The sequence below is a fragment of the Colletotrichum godetiae genome (assembly GCF_030913485.1).
Source record: "Colletotrichum godetiae strain CBS 193.32 chromosome Unknown BDP55scaffold_21, whole genome shotgun sequence".
NCBI lineage: Eukaryota > Fungi > Ascomycota > Sordariomycetes > Glomerellales > Glomerellaceae > Colletotrichum > Colletotrichum godetiae.
This window is the reverse complement of record NW_026851269.1, coordinates 397609-412732: the sequence shown is the minus strand read 5'-3', so window position 1 is coordinate 412732 and position 15124 is coordinate 397609. Positions and strand designations below refer to the sequence as shown.

At 53.6% G+C, this 15124-nt stretch overlaps 7 protein-coding genes across 7 annotated transcripts; 5 read left to right on the top strand and 2 right to left on the bottom strand.

Moving 5' to 3' along the window:
• Positions 1 to 275: 275 nt before the first annotated feature.
• BDP55DRAFT_704269 (uncharacterized protein) lies at positions 276 to 1598 on the top strand. Its single transcript, XM_060577998.1, has 3 exons — positions 276 to 737; positions 807 to 884; positions 989 to 1598. The coding sequence occupies exons 1-3, from the start codon at positions 590 to 592 to the stop codon at positions 1384 to 1386; spliced, it is 624 nt and encodes a 207-aa protein (XP_060429503.1). The 5' UTR covers positions 276 to 589; the 3' UTR covers positions 1387 to 1598.
• Positions 1599 to 2478: 880 nt separating this feature from the next.
• BDP55DRAFT_664377 (uncharacterized protein) lies at positions 2479 to 3033 on the top strand. The gene is made up of 2 exons (XM_060574939.1): positions 2479 to 2871; positions 2933 to 3033. Exon 1 carries the CDS (start codon positions 2563 to 2565, stop codon positions 2851 to 2853), a length of 291 nt encoding a protein of 96 aa, XP_060429502.1. The 5' UTR covers positions 2479 to 2562; the 3' UTR covers positions 2854 to 2871; positions 2933 to 3033.
• A 436-nt stretch (positions 3034 to 3469) lies between these two features.
• Positions 3470 to 4233, bottom strand: BDP55DRAFT_552337 (uncharacterized protein; the record flags this gene model as incomplete). Its single annotated transcript, XM_060569199.1, has 2 exons — positions 3470 to 3938; positions 4022 to 4233. 2 exons carry the CDS (start codon positions 4231 to 4233, stop codon positions 3470 to 3472), a joined length of 681 nt encoding a protein of 226 aa, XP_060429501.1.
• A 2156-nt stretch (positions 4234 to 6389) lies between these two features.
• On the top strand, positions 6390 to 7033 carry BDP55DRAFT_694012 (uncharacterized protein; the record flags this gene model as incomplete). The annotated part of the gene is made up of 2 exons (XM_060577291.1): positions 6390 to 6452; positions 6491 to 7033. 2 exons carry the CDS (start codon positions 6390 to 6392, stop codon positions 7031 to 7033), a joined length of 606 nt encoding a protein of 201 aa, XP_060429500.1.
• Positions 7034 to 7499: 466 nt separating this feature from the next.
• BDP55DRAFT_552465 (cytochrome c/c1 heme-lyase) lies at positions 7500 to 8592 on the bottom strand (the record flags this gene model as incomplete). The annotated part of the gene is made up of 3 exons (XM_060569213.1): positions 7500 to 7767; positions 7826 to 8439; positions 8485 to 8592. The coding sequence occupies 3 exons, from the start codon at positions 8590 to 8592 to the stop codon at positions 7500 to 7502; spliced, it is 990 nt and encodes a 329-aa protein (XP_060429499.1).
• An 866-nt stretch (positions 8593 to 9458) lies between these two features.
• BDP55DRAFT_694009 (ABC1 family protein) lies at positions 9459 to 11670 on the top strand (the record flags this gene model as incomplete). The annotated part of the gene is made up of 3 exons (XM_060577290.1): positions 9459 to 10040; positions 10100 to 11572; positions 11626 to 11670. 3 exons carry the CDS (start codon positions 9459 to 9461, stop codon positions 11668 to 11670), a joined length of 2100 nt encoding a protein of 699 aa, XP_060429498.1.
• Positions 11671 to 13083: 1413 nt separating this feature from the next.
• Positions 13084 to 15081, top strand: BDP55DRAFT_728795 (uncharacterized protein; the record flags this gene model as incomplete). The annotated part of the gene is made up of 1 exon (XM_060579485.1): positions 13084 to 15081. One exon carries the CDS (start codon positions 13084 to 13086, stop codon positions 15079 to 15081), a length of 1998 nt encoding a protein of 665 aa, XP_060429497.1.
• Positions 15082 to 15124: the final 43 nt, after the last annotated feature.

Sequence of the window (15124 nt, the reverse complement as noted above, 5' to 3'; positions counted from 1 at the left end):
TCTCTGTCTCTCAAAACGCAGATAAGGCGGAGGTAAGAACCCTCGCAAACGTCCATCATATCCTTTTACGAACTCGATCAGGAAAATCGCATCATCACACGCGCCGCATCACACGCACCGCCAGCGGCGCATCACCACGTTAGCCGAACCGTTGCCAGCAACCAACTTTTGTTTTTTTTAGCGCCGGTCCGCAATCGTATTCTCAAACGGTATTTACTCCTTCACTACGCGGCGCTACGCGGCCGTTAACGTACAAACTCGCGCGAACGATGGTCCGCGGGCTGTTCCCCTTTCGGCCTCAGTGTGAGACATCGCACTCGCAGTCTCGCACTCGCCTAGCTAGGAGGCTCCGCTGTGAACGTGGGCAAGACAGCTGCGTCATTCGCATGTGTGCTCTCAGTTTCTGTGTATACGAGACATCGAGAGTCTCCCAAAGCATATTATTGGCCGGAATCAGGATGTTCTTGTAGAAATAAGGGGTCGGGAGACATGCCAGGCCAACCTACAAAAAGGGGGGGGTCGTCGTCTCTCCGTTGATGACATTTGCAGAGAACGTTTGAAATCATTGACAGTTCACACACAGCCCAATATGACGGAATATAAGCTCAACATAAAGATTGACCAGAACATGGTCAAGAAGTTCAAGGCCGGTGGGCTTAGGTTATGCCTTGGCTTCGGCTTCGACACGACTGCGCGGCCGGGGTCTACCAAGTTCAACGTCATTGGGTATTCTTCAGGTATGATGTTTTGAAGCAAATTGTGCTCTCTTTTCGGGTTGAGATCCCTGACCTGATACAATGTAATAGTCTGCGCTCGAAACTTGACAGTCACATGGGTGGACGACTACTCCATCGCAGGAACAATGAGCGCCTTCTCAAGCGGAGGTAAGTTTCCGCGTGCCTCTCCTTTCTTTCCCCTTCATACCATCAGGAAAGGCGGCCACATTCTGTAAAATTCCATTTTCTAACATGAACCTCCAACCAAACAGTCAAATTCGACGTCGCAACAACCCAACAACCCATCACCTTTGGCGAATCCTGGACCCTCCCATCAGACTGGACCGACGGCGTCACAGCCTCGGACGAAACAGCCCCGGCCAACGGCTTCCTCTTCAACAACCTCACCTCCTCCGCATCAGCAGTCATCTACAAGACCGTCAACGGCGTCGAGGCTCCCGTCCACGTCAGCCAGTTCGGTCCCCTCCCGCCCGGCTCCGAGACCCTGACGCCCCAGCCGCTGGCGGCTGTGTGGTTTCAGCCCTCAGCGGAGACGGGCGCCATGGTGGACAAGATACACGATTCTTCGCTAAAGATTATTGATTTTGAGGATGTCACGTCGCATGAGATTGAGTATGGGCCTTCTGGGTCGTGGACTGTTGTTGATTAGAATGGAGTGAGAAGCAGTGGCTGGAAGGGCGTCGAACACCAGACCATGACTAGCGATTTGAATAGAGCGTGCTTAAGATGGGATGATTCATACCCCAAATAAACAGAATTCAGATGAACAGGATCGTTCTTGGCGCTTCTTGGCGTCCAAGAGACTATACGTTATGGGACTTTAGACATGTATCAGCATTATCATATATTCCAAGTCTTGACACTAATTTTCAGGAGGCAATCCGTTCTCTACTTTTTGGCGTGTGACGCGCCATGATACCTGATCATGTCCTCCTCCGTCGACAACCTGCGTTGATTAGATGCTTCCACGCTATGTGCATCCTTCGCGTTGACGTGTTGGGGGCCATTGCTTCCCTCTGGCTACCTTACTTAGACAGAACCACGTTTTACATTAAACGGGTGCGGGATCCAACGTTGCTCCGAAGATCAAATTGGAAAAAGCTTATGAGTGTCCACCCGAGTGCCACTTTCTCTCATGCGACAACTATTTGCTGCGCAATTGTTCAATACGCGGACGCAGGAAGGGGCCCGGGGGGTGGATATCAGTCTGATGATCTTCCAAATTTCGCGGTGTTCAAAAGCTCAACCCCGTAAGTTCGAGTCATAACCAACTGCTACGTAGTAAACACAAGCCACGAGCCAGCGTGGTTAATATACTGCGTAGGACGTGCACAACTCTAAAACCGAGATATGGGACTCTTTTTTCCCGAGACCGAAGGGCAGATCGTCCATTCTATTGGGAATTTATACGGGTAGTCGGGTACTCCGTAGGGCTAGCAACTCCACTTCATCTAGAAAGCGAGCTCAAGGCTGATGTCCGTAGTCAGTTGTTCCGTACCGCTCCTGTGATCACCACCACCATACTATGGAGTCTGACGCTAAGCGTAATATGTTGCGGGCAGCAGACATAGAGCACAGCCTAGCCTCGTCAAATTGATTGGGGACGATGCCGGCGATCCGGGCTGTGAAGATGTTCCCGAACTGACGGGCTTGGATATCTCACGCCTGGATGAATGACTTTCTTGGACTATAAAGACCAGAGTCTTGGGCTGCCATTCTCAAACCTCATCATCACTATCAAATTCAGTTCCGCACTCACTACAACCTCAAGTCACACATTCGCTCTTACAGCCTACACCACAACAACCAAATCCATCCCATCAAAATGCAGTTCTCCACTACTTTCACCCTCGCCATGAGCGCCCTGGTCACCCTCGCTGCCGCGGGTACCATTCCCGCCGGCGACGCCAACACCGTCTTCCCCTCCGAGCTCTGCGGTACCGGCTACGCCTCGTGCGGCAAGGCCGGTACCAACGGCGATGGCGGATCTCGCTGCGCGCTGACCTGCACCTATGCCGGCGGACCTACCTCGACCGGTACCTGCCAATGCCCCAAGGGATACTACGTGGACACTTGCATCAGCGGTGGTGCTTTCAACCGTCGCCACAAGTGCTAGAGGATTTCGGACTCATCGGTAAGCTTCGGTCTCTATATCGACGTACTTGGACTGAAGATCAAAGCTAATACGCATCCAGAAATCAGTGGTTGTTCGGAATATCCTGGCTAGGACTTAACAGTGCTGGGTGGTTATTCATTCGTTTAAAAAGTGATGTCATCGCTTTGGCTTGTCGTTAAGGCTATCTTGTTAGGAGCTAGTCGAAAACCAAAACTTTTGATTAACGAAATATTGTATTCGCCATAACAGTCTCTTGTGTCGTCTCTGTTACAGAAGACCTCAAACTGGCTCGGATAATCCGTCACGATTGTGAACCGGCGCTAGAATGGTGACCAGCTATCGCCCTAAGGGTCTGGATCTCCGACTTGAAGTCTTGAACGTGACTGATCGGTTGACTGTTTCGACGTCTCGCAACGACAAAGGCACATGACAAAAACCCAAATACGGAGTATTGATTCGAAAGGCGAAGGTGAGAGTACGTGCATGTAGTCTTCTCAAAATTCTTGGCGAAGAGTAGATCCACTTGAGATGGCAACCTGTGAGACGGTAACACCTATACATAGAACTCCCACTACAGAATAATAAATTCCCTATCATGAGGACTCACATAACCCCCTCACTCCTTCTTAGGAGGCAGCTTGCTCTTACAGCTAACATGGAAAACCCCCAACTTAACGATCCCCTCCATCTCCCTCAGAATCCCAATATTCTCCTTGAACGGCACCGTATCGCGGAACTTCATATGCGCATCTACGCTCGGCCACCCGATAAAAGCAGCAAGTAGATTCCCCGTCGTACCAGGCTCGTCCGTAACGGGAACATCATTCTCGACGCTCCATCCGTAGCTAATACCCTTGAAGTCGGGACTCGTATCGAGGGCATTGGTCTTGAACTCCTCCAGCTGCGCCGTGAGGGCCTCTTTGGCGGCGGCGTCGAGGTCGGCGGGGAAGAAGAGGGTGAGAACCTCGATGACGGGGGCTGAGGCGAGAATCGTGGGGGGCCAGGGGGTGGGCGTGATGTGCTTTATGTAGCCATGGTTCCAGTCGAGGTATTCTCCGACGGCTTTGCCTATAGGGGCGTGTGCTCTGAAGGAGTGGGTGAGTTAGCTGCTTGTAAAGGAGAAGTGAGGATCTGCTTCTCATCAACGAGCGGTGAAATGGAAACGCACGCGGTATCGCGGTAGGCTAAGTGGTCCTCCACCGAATCCCAGTCGAGGAAACACCACGTCTGCTCAGGCTTCTCGATTGAGTTGCCATAGTAGATACTCCCGGCGCCGGGTTGGCTGACGGCTTGGTCCAAGACGCGGTCATACAGACCCTCTTCGTCGGGGAATGTCTTGCCGGGCTTGATGGTGAAGTAAGAAAATTCTGTTACGCCCATTTTGAGGGTTTCTGAAGAACAATTGGCTTGGTTGGTAGATGTAGTCATTAATGCTTGGTTGCGGAATGAGGACATTCAACTACTGTCCAATGTGCGCATCTATCGTTGGTTTATATCCCATCGTGAGCCGTGGCTGGTTATGCTAGATGAGGTAAGCGTTGATGATATCATATCGGTTCATCTTAGTCTTCGTTCTGTGCCGCGGAGAGACTTATTAATTGATTGGTCGCTGGTGGTGAAATGCGCGCGGGACTGTGGGGTTTGGACAAAACAACACCAAGATAAGGTATCTTAATGACTCACATAAGATGATCATGGTCGACAACTAACAAGTTGTAAGATTTGGTGACTTGATTGCGAAAGCATTCATGTGCTGTGTACTCCGTAGACACTTGAGAGACGAGGGATCTCCACTTGGCAATGGCACGGTTCGTTGATCTTCAGATGATGGGCCGGGGAGTGAAAGTCACCATGCCCCGGAGACATCTTTGACAGTTGGTTGCGGCAGGCTTCGCTTGAACACCTTCAATCGCAACTCGAAACAATGTCATTTCTTAAGAAATCCTGTTGCATCTCTGCGAGAACCAGTTGTCATCGCAAAAGGCTCGTGAAGTCTCTAACCAACGTTGGAACTGGAGATCGCTAGGCGCGACCCGGAGCATCGAGCCAAATCCCTCCTCATCTCCAACGTTGCAAGCTCAGGGAAATCATCACTCGAAGCGGACCAATATGTCGCTCACGTCTCAATAGAAGCTCCCTCCTCGGCCGACGTCCCGAAGCCAAGCCCCCATGACAGTAGCCGCATCTCCCTCTACAGTCGGGGGTGATGGCGTCACACTGAGCGACGAAGGGGAGAGAATACGAAGAAATACAACAAACTCACCCTAGCCTCCCAAGACAAAATTAAATGGAGGCTCTCCCACGACGTCGCAACCCGCGCCGCGATTCCCAACTCTGCAACATCTATGATCCCCGTTGGCCGTTTCGCTATTGGGTGGCTCAACGAACCCTGAAACCATCCCGTCTGGTGTTGTGGTTGAGACAGGGACCAGGGGGCCTCCTCGGATCTGAAGCGAAGGGGAAGAAGAAGACGAGGTGAACCCCACCATTGTCTCGCATCCAATCAACCCACCAACCCAAACTCCCTCCCAGGCTCTCTCTCTCTCTTCCCATTTCAAGGTTTGAGTTGGCCTGTCATGTCTGTCGCTAGAGACCATGTTAAGTCATCGGGTCTCTTATTCAGATGGAGAGACATGGGGTAGGGGTAGGGGGGGGGACCATAAAATAGCCCGAGACACAAGCGGCTCAAAAGTAGGCCGTCAGGGACAACCTTACCGCATCGAGCGACGAGCCGACTGGCCTCTGATACTTGGATTGTTACAAGAGCCTTCTCTTTTTGGACTCTTGTCAGTCTTGTCTGCCCTCTTCTCTGCAAATATGGCCATGTTCACGGTTCAACTGGACATCTGCGTACAGGTAAGTCGCTAGGTATAGCCTCCCTCGGCATGGAATACACGCTTCGCGCGGACTCCTTGAGACTATGCCAACCTAAATCTTCCCCTCCTCCTTCTTCGTTCCCCGGCACCCTTCATCCGAAGCAGTCGAGAATTTTGTCTCCATGCTGAGCGCTGACAGGGCTCGGCATCCTAGCTACTGTTCTCTCTTGTCACTGCCTGTAGTGTAGATGACCTGGGATGATGGGTAGGTAGGCCTGAGTGAAAGGTAAGTTGAGTCCCCCCCAGTCACCCCTTCCAGAACCCAGAGGAATGGAGCAGGGGACAAGCAACACCCAAGAGCAAGTTTTGGCGATGTTTAGACTCGAACTGGGGACACCGATCCAACATACCAGGCACAGGAGTCTAATACCGGCCCTATGCTTATTTGCCAAGCAACCCACCGCAGCCGCAACACCCCCCTGCTCTCTTCCCCTTGTGATTCAAGATTGATGTGATGCTTAAAAGGCGATCATGTCCGGTCCTTTCCCGCCTCGAGTTGTCTTTGTTTCTGAGATAGCAGCAGTTAATCATAACCTATTCGTTCTTTTTTACTTTTACTTACAGTCCTTCCGGAAAGGCATTCGCTTCGTTTCGTTTCCAACTCTGCATTACTTCCAAGACCACCTCTCTTGTGTCAGACTACTCCATAATCGTATCACGATGCAGCTCTCCCTTGCCGTCCTCGCCGCCAGCGCCGGCGCCGCTCTCGCAGGTAAGTCCAGAGTCCCCACCATCTTCACCTACACCAAAAAAACACCAAGAAACTAACATCACCACAACAAAAAGCCCCCCAACTCGCCCCCCGCCAAAACGCCTGCTTCATCGTAGGCAACACCGTCCTCCCCCAAGAAGTCTCCGACGCAGCTGCCTCCCTCGAGGCCAAAATCACCTGCGACGCCTCCAAAAAGACGCTCTCCAACGTCCCAGACGTCTCCGCCGGCGGCGTCACCTTCTCCTCCATCAACTTCGCCGACTCCTCCAGTACACCCCTGGCCTTCGCCCTCGACAAGTTCGCCACCACGGAACCCCTGGCCTCCAACGACCTCGCCAAGTTCCAGAACGAGCTGGATGCGTACGTGGCCACCGAGGCTGGAATCAGGTCCGTGGGCGGTAATCTGGGCATCAAGGTGCCCAAGTTCTTCTTGTCGATGCAGGTTTCGAGGATCCAGACGGCGCAGGGGAACCCGCCTGCGGCGGCGGGGCAGCAGGTTGATCATTTGCGAGATAAGGTGTTGAAGAATGCGCCCAAGGAGAGTAAGGCTTTGTTGGACCAGGTTACTGCTCTTGCTGCCAAGACCACTTAATCTGTACGTGGTGGAAAGAGTGTACTTTTGTCTTGTCAAAAAGACAGAATTTGGGACGTCAGCCAAGTCAGTAGTGGAAGTAATGTGAATTGGAAAACAAATCTTCTTTTTTCCATCCGTTTCGTCTCGTCTCAACGTTGAAAAATAGGTTGAATACATGCCGCTTTCTGGGCGTACTATACAGGCCATTACAGGCATAGTATTAAAAACATGAGGAGTGGGGGAAGTAGAGGAAAAGAAGAAGAAGAAGGGGTGTTCTTCTTCATTCATTCCCAAGTAATCGAACCGTTGTATCGTGTCAAACGCCGCCGTCGAGTGGGAAACCCGTCCAAATCAACCATATCGGGCCTCCCAAGTTATACACGCCGCAAGCAGAAAATGAAGCCTGCCTACTTCTCATCCCGGTAACTTTATTTCGTTTTCGCCGTCGTTTGTTCTTCGCTTCTTCGTCGCTCCTTGTATTTCTTTACTTTTGCCCCACCTGCTTCGCAAGCTGCTCCTGCTCACGCACTTCGGCGCCAGAAGCTCGCCACCACACGTCGCCTCCCCATCTGATAAGCCGCTCCGCCGCACCGAGGGGCGTGACGGCGGGTCGGACGTCGAGGTAGAAGACGGGTTCGCCGGTGGGTTCGGGCTCGCCAGAGTAGTAGTCGATGACGTATCGGATCTCCTTTTCGACGCCGCCGACCTTGCGAGAGACGAACCAGTCGTGTCGGTCAAAGGGAGGCTCGGTTCTGGGGGTAGGCACATTAGCATCTGTTCAACGGTGTTGTGAAAGTGGACGGATCGCACTCAAACTTGGATGGGTAGAGCCAGCCGGCAACCTGCCACATGACAGCTTTGGGCGTCATATCCTTTGGCCGTCCCTGGAACCGGATGAGCGTCGGAGGCGTCTCGCTTCCGTCCTTCAACCTCTCAACCATATCCTCCGAGTTCTCCTCGCCGCGCTTGCAGGACTGCCAGCCCCTGTACAGACCCTTGCCGAAACGCTCCTCCCAGCTGACAATCTCAGCCCAAGCGCCCTCGTTCAAGAAGTTGTGGACAGAGACCATGGACTCCACGGCGGTGATGTCGGTATCGGTGTATCCCTTGCGCAGAAGGGCGTTGTACATTTGCTGAGGCGAAGGGTACTCCCAGTTCCCGTCGCCAGAGCCCCTGGGTATTGTTGAGGGCTCTCTCTCCGTTGGCAGCGCGACGGCCTGGTTCTCGGCAGCCTCCTGAGAGAGGTCCTTGAACATGTAGTTTAGGGGGTTGATCTGCTGGAGAAAGCCCTTGGATTCGGCGGGCTTTGGTGCGTCGTGGGGTACCGGGCATGATGCTGGCGGTGCGGCAGCCGAAGAGTGTCTTTGGTCATGGGGGACGGGACATGCTGAGGGAGGAGGAGGAGCTGCTGCTGCGGCGTGGCGCTGATCGTGGGGGACTGGGCAGGCTGAGGGAGGAGCGGGTGCGACGGGCTTCGCGGTCGTGGTTAATGCATCGGCGGACTTTTGGTGCATCGGACAGCTGGGCTGGGAGATGTTAGCTGGTGGTAGGTTTTGCTTGGATTGGTGTTTGGACATACAGGAGGAGAGCCGGACGGGATGGCGCCATGAGGGTGCGACGAAGCGAATGTCGCGTGGACGGTTGTCGCAGGAGCATCGGCCCAGAACCAACCCATGATGTACAGTCGGAGAAATTAGGTAAAGTAGATAAAGTGATAAGTGCAAGTAAGGTATTGTACAAGAAGGCAGGTTGGACGCGACAGTACACGAGTGAAATGGTGAAGTGGTTGAAGGTATCGCGAATGGAACTTAGGAGAAAAAAGATTTACGGTTTGGGTGACAGAGATGACGATAAGAGAAAAAAAAAAGGGCGCGGATAAAGAAACAGTTGAACGGCGAGGTTCCACGGTGGGTTCTTAGCATCCGTAATCGACGGAACCGCAGTGGCTGTCCCTTGCCCGTAGCCCACTGAGGAAAAAAAAAACATCCCCTGCAGAACAGCAGTGCAGGCGTTGTCGCCATCGGACGGACCCGCGACAGCTTTCCGACTTAAACCCGTTCATTGTAAGGTACCTAACCAAATGCTGCGGCACTGCAAACCAGCGAAGAAAAGGACCCGAAAATGGGAGTGTCATTGACCCAGTGGCACATGATCCCCCGAAGATTCCCCGCCACAGCCAAGGTACCTCATTACCCACCTGTCGGGTGCCACCAAAAATCCCTACGTCACCACCAATGGCACCAAAAACGCCCTATTCCATTCGCATTCGACCGTCGCCCCCGTCGTCACCGATCCTGCGATCCTGGGCGCCGCGCGACTTTACCTCCCTTCCCGCGCCGTCCCTCCTCCTCTCCCATCCCCTAACTCATCATTCTCCCCCACCCTTCGACACTGAGAACATGATACCGGTCCTCCGATCAGCAACCCCCGATCCTCCCTCGAGATGAGACTGGTCTTCGTCTTGGGCCGGTTTTGTCCACGCCCCGGCTTCCGAGCGCCAGCGTCGAACGGCACCGCCCAATTCTACTCCACATTCAGGAGCGCCTTCCGGAGCTCCCACCACCAGCCGAGACGGATACCATGGCGAAGCGACAGCAGCGGTAACCGCGGTCGATACACGAAATATACCCTCCGAGCCGGCGGTGCTGGTGCCGGTGCCCTCGGCACAGCCGCCTTCTTCGAGCTCTCGGAGAAGGATAATGGAGGCACCGACCAGACGGGCGAGAAGCGCATGCTGGAAGTAAGCCGAGCCGAGATCAAGAAGAAGGTCGCCGACGACGATAGTGGGATTTCAAGAGCTTGGCATACGCTGAAGATTGCTGTTGACGTCTATATCTGGGAGCCCCTATGCACGGGCGTGCGGTTCCTCCATCTGCTCGTCATCTTCGTCCCCGTCATTGTAGCCGTTCCTGCTTTGTGGATCGGTAGACGGCAGAAAGATCGCGACAACGAGAGAAGTGGCACGCTATGGTGGTACGGCTTCTTGGTCCAATCCATGGAGTGGGCCGGCCCAGCTTTCATCAAGGTAATGCCCATTGATCAACCTCAATTGCAAACGAAGGCAATGTCACTAATACCGCGCAGCTCGGTCAATGGGCCGCCTCTCGCTCCGATATCTTCCCCAACGAAATGTGCGAAATCATGTCCAAACTGCACTCCAACGCCCCGGCGCACTCGATGCACGACACGAAGCGCATCGTCTCTGCCGCCTTTGACGGACGCGACTTCAACGACATTTTCGAAGAATTTGACGAGAAGCCCCTAGGCGTAGGCGCCATCGCCCAGGTCTACCGGGCCAAGCTCAAGGCCAGCCTCGCCGGCCCTGGTGACTCAGATCTTCCGAAAGAACCTAGGCCGCTCCGTCACAAGGTCGCAAAGAATGTCGATGCTGCCCTCAAGAGCACGCCTAAGAGGGTCCCCTCCACCTACGTCGCCGTCAAGGTTCTACATCCTCGCGTCGAGAGGACCGTCCGTCGAGACCTGCGTATTATGCACTTCTTCGCCTCAGCCCTCAATATCATACCCACCATCGAATGGCTCTCCCTCCCCGATGAGGTCGCGCAGTTTGGTGAGATGATGAAGCTTCAGCTCGACCTGCGCATCGAGGCCGCCAACCTAGCCAAGTTCCGCAAGAACTTTACCGACCGCACGACGGCATGGTTCCCATACCCTTACACAGAGTTCACCACCCGCAACGTACTGGTTGAGGAATTCGCGCAGGGTATCCCGCTGGCCGACTTCATGGAGAACGGCGGCGGCGTCTTCCAGCACGATATCGCCTCTGAGGGCCTCGACGCCTTCCTACGCATGCTTCTGATTGACAACTTTGTCCACGCCGATCTGCACCCAGGCAACATCATGGTCCGCTTCTACCAATCCCACGAGCCGGATCTCAAGTTCCGCAGGAACCACGCCAAGGAACACCCGGAAGACCAAGACGACGTCACAGAGCAAGTCCTCGCGCGCCTGCGTCCCTACCGCCATAGGAAGGACCCCACAGCCTGGGCGGCCGAGCTACGCAAGATTGACAACGAAGGCTACCGCCCGCAGCTCATCTTCATCGACACGGGCCTGGTGACGGAGCTTAACGAGACGAACCGCACCAATTTCCTCGACCTCTTCCGTGCCGTCGCAGAGTTTGACGGGTACAAAGCCGGTAATCTCATGTGCGAGCGCTGCCGCCAGCCTGACGCCGTGCTCGATAAGGAGGTGTTTGCGCTCAAGATGCAGCACCTTGTCCTCGGCGTAAAGAGCCGGACCCTCGCGCTGGGTAACATCAAGATTGGAGACATCTTGCAGGAGGTTCTGGGTATGGTTCGTGGTCACCATGTTCGCCTTGAGGGTGATTTCGTCAACGTCGTCATCAGTATCTTGCTGCTCGAGGGTATTGGGCGCAGTCTGAACCCGGACATGGATCTCCTGAGCAGCTCTCTGCCCATTCTTCGACAGTTGAGCGCACAGAGCGGTGCCGAGATGGCGAAGCATGGTGATTTCAGCATGTTGGTTGTGTGGGCTGGCCTGGAGACCCGGCGGTTCTTGCAGGCGAGTATTGAGGATGTGAGTAGTGCCCCCGTTTGTGATGTTGGTCTACGCTTGCTAATGACCCTCAGGTCGAACGTTGCGTTAAATACGATCTCCTTGCGCCGAATGTGTAATGTAAACTGTACAGTACTTATAAATGATTGCATGGGTTGGCGCTCTAGATGGGGCATGGTAGAGATACATCTCGTAGAGCAGAGACTTCGAACACACGCCAGATTTAATTTGTTGCTAATCAGTGTTGTATCCTTTTCCCCTATGTGTAGGCTCTAGCACCACTCGGGTATCTAAGGTTGTCGATGACACTCCCAGTCCATGGAATTGACGACGCTCGGGTTGCTCAATAGTTTGAAGTTTGGGCGACTCGAGCCAGTAGGGGCGGAGCCGAGACCGCCGCGCGCATCTGGTCGAGGCATCTGATGGTTCTCAAGAATTCTTGTCGGTGAGCGTTGACCTTGCGAACCCGGCTTGGAGCTTATCTCTGACGCAGTGAATTGCCGGATACCTATCTCGGGAACTCTTATGGACAGGCCCCTTTACCCGAGGTTCCAGACGCCCAGTGGATGTCACCTCCCCTTCCTAATTCGTACCCCACGGGCCGACTCATGAGTGTGTATGAGTCCATCGCGGCGATGCCATCCACGAAGATCGTGCTCAGTACTAGTATGCGTTCAGCTGGATCGGCTGTCTAGGTCGGACTTGAGACGAGCGAGGCGGCACGATGATGTTGGAACCGAGCGTGATTGAGGTTCGTGACGACATGTATGCAGAGGGGCCCGCGTACTTTTGGTGGATAATGAGGTCGAGATGTTGGCTTCGTCGAAGGTCCTCGTGACTTTCGTATCCGCGAGATCTCCCTTGACCACCTTTCAAGTTGGCTTCAACCGCGAAAGTAGGGGGATAAAGCTTGGAGACAGGTCATGATAGAATGTTTGGGGATGTGCGAGTTCAGACAACACCCGTCATATTGTATTGGAAGTATCAAGATGCTGAGAGACAGGGTGAAATCAGGAAAGAAGCCAGGTCGTGAAATACGCACCTGCCTTGGCTGACATCCATCTCCTTGAGGCAGTCACGACCGCCGCACCCAAGGCAGGTGCATCGCCCCCCCCCTTCTCCCCTCCCCTCCTGCCCTCCTGAAGTTGAGGTCGCTCCTTCCCTCGGTCCACCCGCCTTCTACCTGCCTAAATTCTTGCTAGAATTCGGATCTTCTCTTTCTTTCTTCCACCTCCCGAAAGACTTGACATTTCTCCCCGCTCCAGGTGCCGACAACATCCCTTCGCAGGATTTTTCTTGGCTTTTCTTCACAGATACCGCGCCGTCCTGCAATTCCTTTGCTCTCTACTCTTTCCTCTCTCACACATTGCTCCCGCATAGTCGCTCTCATTTCAGTGTCGTTTCTCGAGTCTTCGTCACTGTCGCAATTCCCGATCCCACTTGGCTCACTTCGCCTCACCCTCAAGTTGTCTCAAACACTCCGCTCAGGTCCCTGGCGCTGAATGAGTTTGAGACTAAATCGCATCGCCACCATGAGTCTAAAAATCGAGGAAAAATCCAATCATCTTTGGCGTGGCGTCTTAAACCACCTCAACGCAATGTACGGCTTTCCCGCCAATGGCTCCAAGAAACTCTGTGGCCTGCTTGGCTTGTACAGAGGCGAAGGAAGTACCTTCAGGATCACGGGCGAACAATGGCGATTCGTCATCGACATTATGCGCGAAGACAACGAGATAGTGCACATCATCGCCATCACTGTCATCGCCCGCCACAATCAAGACGAGCGTCGGAATGGGTATGTCATTACGCTAGCATGTAATGTTCACCCAATGTCAGCAGACCAAAAGTTCCCCGGAGCGCCCTTTTTGTACTGGTACCCTGTTACAAGTGGTGGCGAGGTTTACCAACATTGTTGCGACAAGGAGTCCACCAACCCTGACAAGTCTGCATCCACGTCACGAGGAACGTGGGAAACGACTCGACTCCGGATTATCCAGAAAGCTTACGAGCAGGATGCAGTAGTCATGAGAAAGCTATACAAAGAGGCCACGGCGAACGCATCAACTAACTCTCAGGCTTTGCAGCAGAACGCTCGGCCCATGAATACGGAAGTTACGCCGAACAAGAAGAACCAGATACGACTCGGCAACGGAACCCAAAAACTTCTCAAAGGATTTGATAGCATTCCCCACGAGCAGCTGTTGCAGCGCGCGAGACAGTTCGCCGATGAGGTTGTGTCGTTGCGACATGACTTGCAAGCAATCAACATCGAGACAAAAGCTCTTCGGGCACGAAACATCCAACTGGACAAGGACAACGCCGAAAAGTCAGCCACAATTGAGAACATGCAGCTCGAAGTGACCCATATGCGCGGTCAGAGATCAAGTATTGCAAAGGAGAAGAAGGACCATGCGGCAAAAATCAGAGAACAGAAGCTTCTCATCAGCGACCTCCGCAAGAAGAACAAGAAACTTGAGACCGAGATCCACGATTGCAGTATCCGAGACAAAGAACTAGCTAACCTCAGCAAGAAGCTCGAGTCAGAGAACAAGGTTCTGAGTGAGCAAAATGAGAAGCTCATCAGCAAGAGAAACACTCTCCTTGAAAGCAGGCAGTCTCTTTATGACAGTAACGCCGAGCTTGCGGCCAAGATGGAGAAGATGGACCGCAAGAAGAAGCGAGTGGAGAATAAGTTGAGTAAGCTGGAGGGCAAGACTCAGTCTCAGGGTGAACACATCGAGGCATTGACGATGGCAGTTGATCAAGTCAAAGAAGCGAACGTGGAACTGAACGCAACTACGGCCAAGTTTGAGAAAGAAAAGGAAGAGGCGATCAAGATCAGGGGAGGACTTTCTGAACAACTCACTGAGCTAGACAACGAGCTTCTGCAGAGCCGCGCCAAGGTCACCGAGCTTTGGCGTGATATGGAAGTGAAGAACGAACGTGACAGACGCACCGAAGCCGCGCTCGCTGAAACTCAACAGAATCTCCAGCAGACTTCCGCTACGCATTTGAATCAGATCGAGCAGCTCAAGAAAGATATCAGCGCCAAGGATGCCCTCACCCAGCGGCTCCACGGCGAAATTTTGTGCCTCCAACAACGATCACATGCCACTCCATACACCCCGCGCAGTGGCTACGCAGTTAGAGACGAACGCCTTGTATCCATGCGCGAGTTGCAGCATCAGCGAGAGATCTCCCGTCTGGCGAACGAGAAAGCGAGCGACATGGAGAGCAAGCTCAACGCGATGAAGTTGGCCATGGAAGTCATGAAGTCCGATTTGCAGACTGAGAAGGCCGAGGTGAACGCCAGAAAAGCAGAGATGGATGCAGAGAGGAGCGAGGTGGAGGCGCTGGCGAAGAAGTGCGCCGAGAAGATGAACGCGGCGAATGCTAAGGAGGCGTACACGGTGAGCTTGGAGAAGCAGCTGGAAGATATGAGAGGCAACATGGAGGGTATGCTTGGACGCGTGTCCGTCTATCAGGGAAAGAAGCGTCGTCGGACGGAGGGGCCAGACTTTCAGCTGTGAGGACGTTTGGAATGGCATGGACTTTGGTGGTTCATATGGACCC